Source organism: Cucurbita pepo, chromosome LG04, assembly GCF_002806865.2.
Source record: "Cucurbita pepo subsp. pepo cultivar mu-cu-16 chromosome LG04, ASM280686v2, whole genome shotgun sequence".
Taxonomy (NCBI): Eukaryota; Viridiplantae; Streptophyta; class Magnoliopsida; order Cucurbitales; family Cucurbitaceae; genus Cucurbita; species Cucurbita pepo.
Genome location: NC_036641.1, coordinates 7589703 through 7595720, shown reverse-complemented (window position 1 = coordinate 7595720; position 6018 = coordinate 7589703). Strand labels below are relative to the sequence as shown.

Here is a 6018-nt window from a genome sequence, read left to right as displayed (position 1 = left end):
TAGAGTATATATTATTTATAGAATATATCTTAGATATTATGTCATAATATTCTTTATTTATGATTTGATTTACAGTATATTTTATTTTATTCTAGTATTTAATTATTTTATATTTTCCTCATTTGTACTAGCTTGTATCCTATTTAAAGGATATCAATATCAATGATAAAATACACCTTCCCAATTATATTTTCTATCTCATTTTTAACAGTTTGCCTTGAAGATTTCCAGCCGAAAGAGGAAGTGATGACGACGCCCTGCAACCATATGTTTCACGAAGAATGCATAGTGCCATGGGTGAAGAGCCATGGCCAATGTCCGAATTGCAGATTCACCTTGTTCGAACGAACAGTGCGAAGAGAAGCTTCGTCCAACAACACTGCATCGATTGCGTCGGGTAGTAACCTAGTCGACGACGAGCTCGTGTACTTAATACGAGCCATGGAAGATTCTCTGATGCTGCGAAATCTGACCGGATTGTGGGGAGAATGAGGCGCCATCTCGGATTTCCTCTGAAATCAACATGATAAATGCCACAAAAATTCAAGGATTGATGAAATACAGTATCCAAAAATTATTGTTCCTCTTTGAACATGAAATAACTCAACGTGTGAGCTCGATGTGACCAAGAATGCTCCTCTCGCCGATGGCGTTTTCGATCGATTAAGCTTCTACTTGATCTTGGCGGTATAATTCTTTGCTAGAATGTGCTGATCATGAATCATTATATAATAGAATAAAATCCTTGGCGCCAAATTTCCAAATTATTTTTCCTCCCATTTTAAAATCTTGCGAATTCTTTTTTTTTTTCCCTTAATTTTATTTCATTTTCTCAAATGATATTATTAGTCATAATCAAGTATAAGAATTTGCCTATGAAAACATAATTTTCTTTTCCTCGACCCCTTTTTTTTAAAAATTATTCTATTAGGCCTACGTTTAAGATTCAAACTTTTTGATCTTTTGATTGATTATATATGTAACGGCCCATATCCATCTCGAGCAGATATTGTCCGTCCTCTTTAGGCTTTCTCTTTCTGGCTTCTCCTCAAGACTTTAAACTCGTTAAAAGATCATTGGCTGGGGAGGAGAACAAAACGTCATTTATAAGGGAGGTGTGGAAACCTTCCCCAGCAGCGTTTTAAAGCCTTGAGGGAATGCCCGAAACGGAAAGCCCAAATATCTACGAGCAGTGGATCTGGGGCGTTACAAATGGTATTAGAGCCAGAAACCAAATGATGTGCTGGCTTTCTCGCTGTTCCTCGAAGGGGGTAGACACGAGGCGGTATGCCAGTAAGGACGCTGGGTCTCGAAGGGGGGTGGATTTGGTGGCGGTCCCACATCAATTGGAGAAAGGAAAGAGTGCCAGCGAGGACGCTGGGTCCCGAAGGGGGTGGATTGTGATGTCCCATGGAGAGGAGAACAAAACACCATTTTATAAGGGGGTGTGGAAACCTTCCCCTAGTAGACGCGTTTTAAAGCCCAAATATCTACGAGCAGTGGATCTGGGGCGTTACAAATGGTATTAGAGCCAGAAACCAAATGATGTGCTAGCTTTCTCGCTGTTCCTCGAAGGGGGTAGACACGAGGCGGTATGCCAGTAAGGACGCTGGGTCTCGAAGGGGGGTGGATTTGGTGGCGGTCCCACATCAATTGGAGAAAGGAAAGAGTGCCAGCGAGGACGCTGGGTCCCGAAGGGGGTGGATTGTGATGTCCCATGGAGAGGAGAACAAAACACCATTTTATAAGGGGGTGTGGAAACCTTCCCCTAATAGACGCGTTTTAAAGCCTTAAGGAAGCTCGAAAGGGAAAGCTAAAAGAGAACAATATCTACTAGCAGTGGATATGTGTCGTTACCATATATGTCATAATCAATGAATTATGTGTTTTTTTTTTTTTCTTCAAAAATTATAAAAATTATTAATTTTTTTCATAAGTTAAAATAATTACACGAATATTTGAGTTTTTTATTTTTTTAATGGCGATTAATAAAAATTTGAAAAATATTATATTTATAAAGCATTTTTTTTTTTTAATTTAAAAATTCACAACCTTTGACAAGTCAAATAAGAAATAATTATGACGACCACAATTATATTCTATTTTTTAAATCACGGTTCGAGATTTTTTTCTTCAATAGGAAAAGGAAAAAAAAACCCAAAAAAAATATCGGCAAGAAACGGCGACAAAACAACCACAGAGATAAGACCACGTATTCATTTCTTAAACCACATCCGTCCTCTTTAAGAGCTCCGGCGTCGGATCCCAGTCGTAGAATCCTCTCTACTCTCCGCCATTCAATCTCAGAGGCCGCCGTTACATTGATTCACTCATACTATTTCGCTACTTTTCCTCTTTCCGGAAATCCTGCTCTGTGAAGAGTTGTAAGGTAAGTTCCTCTTTATTTTCGTTTTTCAATGGTTTTGCTGTGTTCTCTCTCAAGATGAACGTTTTTGTGGTTTGTATCGACGCCTGGTTGGTGGTTAACAGAGACTGAAGCAATTTTCCAATTTAATTTATGGAATTTCACCTTGAAATCGTTGTATTGGCCGAAATAGTTACTACTGTGAGTGTTTTTTATTCGAACTCGAAGTCATGGTTGCTATGTATTAGTACCGTGCTTGAAACGTTTGGTTCTGTGTTACTCTTTTGATCTAGAAATAATAGCTTGAAGGTGGAGTCGCGATTTTCGCTGTTTCTAGTTCTGTCATGTTTGAATCGTCAGATTTCATGAACAAACTTTCTACTTCGTTTTAATGGATTAGATATTAGCACTGGAGAGACGAATTTATTGTTCAACTCATTAATTGTCTGAGATTTGTATGGCTCAATGTGGAGAAATAGGCACGAGCTATAGAGTATGTGATGCTTAAACCTTTTTGGTTCTTTGTTTTCCAGATATGGCTGCCTCTTCTGCATCTGCATGTCTTGTGGGGAATGGTATGCCCACTCACTGTTCCAAATCAAATCTGCGCAAGTTTTCATATAGCAGGCGATTAGTCCCTTCTACAAGCCTTCAATCATTTGGTAAAACGGCTAAAGCTGGCGTGGTAAAGGCATCCCTGGAATCAAAGCAGAATGAAGGAAGAAGAGATTTTCTGAAGTTATTGCTTGGAAATGTTGGAGTTGGTTCATCTGTTTTATTGGGAAGTGGGAGGGCCAATGCTGATGACCAAGGGGTATCTTCATCTAGGATGTCTTATTCTAGGTTCTTGGAATATCTGGACAAGGATAGAGTGAAGAAAGTAGATCTATTTGAAAATGGAACTATTGCAATTGTTGAGGCCGTCTCCCCCGAATTGGGCAACCGAGTGCAGCGTGTTCGTGTACAGCTTCCAGGTCTCAGCCAGGAGCTTCTGCAGAAGTTTAGGGAGAAGAATATTGACTTTGCTGCACATAATGCTCAAGAGGATTCAGGCTCTCTGTTATTCAACTTAATTGGGAATTTAGCTTTCCCACTAATCTTGATTGGAGGGCTATTCCTTCTATCAAGGCGTTCATCTGGAGGGTTGGGAGGTCCTGGAGGGCCTGGGTTCCCTCTTGCTTTTGGTCAATCCAAGGCAAAATTCCAAATGGAACCAAATACTGGTGTGACTTTTGATGATGTTGCTGGAGTAGATGAAGCCAAGCAGGATTTCATGGAGGTGGTGGAGTTTCTAAAGAAGCCCGAGAGGTTCACTGCTGTTGGAGCTCGCATTCCCAAAGGTGTTCTTCTGGTTGGTCCTCCAGGAACTGGGAAGACCTTGCTAGCCAAGGCTATTGCTGGTGAAGCAGGAGTCCCATTTTTCTCCATTTCAGGTTCTGAGTTCGTTGAGATGTTTGTTGGTATCGGTGCTTCTCGAGTTCGTGATCTCTTCAAGAAGGCCAAGGAAAATGCACCTTGTATTGTATTTGTTGATGAAATTGATGCTGTTGGACGTCAAAGAGGCACTGGAATTGGTGGTGGGAATGATGAACGAGAACAAACACTTAACCAGCTTCTAACTGAAATGGATGGGTTTGAGGGAAACACTGGCATTATTGTAGTTGCTGCCACGAACAGAGCAGACATTCTCGACTCCGCCTTATTGAGGCCTGGACGTTTCGACCGACAGGTGATAATCATTCCATTGTTGAAGATCATGTTTGAGTTAGTACTTATTAGAGGGAAAAAAAACTTGAATATGGTACTCTAATACATGCAGGTAAGTGTTGACGTCCCTGACATAAAGGGGAGGACAGAAATTTTAAAGGTTCATGCTAGTAACAAGAAGTTCGATAGTGACGTTAGCCTCGACGTTGTAGCCATGAGAACGCCTGGTTTTAGTGGGGCTGATCTTGCAAACCTCTTGAATGAGGCTGCCATATTGGCTGGACGCCGTGGTAAGGCTGCCATTTCAACTAAAGAGATCGATGATTCAATCGATCGGATTGTGGCTGGTATGGAAGGAACTGTAATGACTGACGGGAAGAGCAAAAGCCTTGTGGCATACCATGAAGTCGGACATGCCATTTGTGGGTAAGTTATCCATCATCTTGATAACTCTAACGACCCTAGATTTCATCATTATAGCGTAATCATTTCTATGCAGAAATTAACATTTAGTTACATCATCATAGCGTAACAAAATCAGCTTTTCACAGAGCAGCGTTCGTTGCATAATCCTTACCTTAATCTAATCGATCGTGCTCTTTCATTTAAATTATCTGCCTGACTTCAAGATGTTGCACTATTTTGATCCAAAGAAATATTTCAAACCGTGAGGATTAGCCTTACAATGCCATGTGATTTGTACAAGCCTTTCCAGAGTTCTAGTCAAGGCTTAACAAGTTTTTTCACTTCTTCCATGCAGTACTTTGACTCCAGGACATGACCCTGTTCAGAAGGTGACCTTAGTTCCACGTGGTCAGGCGCGCGGTCTTACGTGGTTTATTCCTTCCGACGATCCAACCTTGATCTCGAAGCAACAACTATTTGCTAGAATTGTAGGCGGATTAGGCGGCAGGGCTGCCGAGGAAGTGATCTTCGGCGAGCCTGAGGTGACAACAGGTGCAGCAGGTGACCTGCAACAGATCACTGGTTTGGCCAAACAGGCAAGTTCTCAACACAGTTCATCATTTCTCAGTTCCTATAGTCATTTTCTTCAATCCATTTCTGAATCCTGTCTGCTTTGCTTTTTGGTTTGTTTGCAGATGGTTGTCACATTTGGGATGTCTGAAATAGGTCCATGGTCTCTTATGGACTCTGCTCAAAGTGGTGATGTTATAATGAGAATGATGGCTAGGAACTCCATGTCCGAAAAGCTCGCCGAGGACATCGATGCAGCCATCAAAAGAATCTCCGATGGAGCTTACGAAATCGCATTGGCTCACATTAGGAACAACCGCGAGGCCATTGACAAGCTTGTTGAAGTCCTACTTGAGAAGGAAACAATATCAGGAGACGAATTTCGGGCTATTCTCTCGGAATTCGTAGAAATCCCTGTCGAAAACAGAGTTGCTCCTTCTTCAGCATCTACACCAGTTGCCGTTTAAACAACTTCAAAACATACTGTAATTACCATCGACAAGTATTTGTACTCGAAGTGTACTATATAGTCTTCGGTCACTTGTAATTAAGAGAGTTGAAATAGCCATTTGGTCTCTTGAAAACACGAGCAGATTCGTAATTTCGCCTCGAGTATTTGTTTCATAATATAATAACTCGAAACATTTTTTTTCCTTCTTCTACAACTATCCTCAGGTATGATATCCTCTAACCAGCAAACCGCATGGCTCTTATTAGATTACATGTACAAATGAAATTATATCCTTCATATTAGAAAGAAACCCTCTCAAATAAGCCGACCGAGCTCGACCTCGACCTCAAGAACCTATACTACCACAACGTCGCAGCTCAATTAGCTACTTATTCTCCCAACAGAGCATTCCAAACCGATGAGTTCTTCCTTTCCAGCAGTTCAAGTTCAAGATTGGCTGGCTGGCTTCTTATCAACACAACTCTTCCACTGTCTTCAAAAAGCTTGTTGATTTCTTCAT

The 6018-nt window shown here is 41.0% G+C and overlaps 2 protein-coding genes across 2 annotated transcripts in view; both read left to right on the top strand.

Annotated features, from left to right (window-relative positions):
* LOC111792244 (E3 ubiquitin-protein ligase EL5) overlaps window positions 1-764 on the top strand; it is a 6318-nt gene extending 5554 nt beyond the window's left edge. Inside the window, exon 4 of the mRNA XM_023673600.1 lies at window positions 212-764. Coding sequence (XP_023529368.1) covers window positions 212-492 — 281 coding nt within the window. The 3' untranslated portion in view covers window positions 493-764. The remainder of the gene's footprint in view (window positions 1-211) is intronic.
* A 1411-nt stretch (window positions 765-2175) lies between these two features.
* LOC111793299 (ATP-dependent zinc metalloprotease FTSH 2, chloroplastic-like) lies at window positions 2176-5703 on the top strand. Its single transcript, XM_023675127.1, has 5 exons — window positions 2176-2389; window positions 2899-4094; window positions 4185-4498; window positions 4833-5073; window positions 5173-5703. Exons 2-5 carry the CDS (start codon window positions 2901-2903, stop codon window positions 5512-5514), a joined length of 2091 nt encoding a protein of 696 aa, XP_023530895.1. The 5' UTR covers window positions 2176-2389; window positions 2899-2900; the 3' UTR covers window positions 5515-5703.
* The last annotated feature ends 315 nt before the right edge of the window (window positions 5704-6018 follow it).

Coding starts and splice junctions, on each gene's coding strand:
- LOC111793299 (XM_023675127.1), top strand. CDS start 2,901: ATGGCTGCCTCTTCTGCATCTGCATGTCTTGTGGGGAATGGTATGCCC. Junction 4,499..4,832: donor GTCGGACATGCCATTTGTGG/GTAAGTTATCCA, acceptor TCTTCCATGCAG/TACTTTGACTCCAGGACATG. Junction 5,074..5,172: donor TCACTGGTTTGGCCAAACAG/GCAAGTTCTCAA, acceptor GTTTGTTTGCAG/ATGGTTGTCACATTTGGGAT.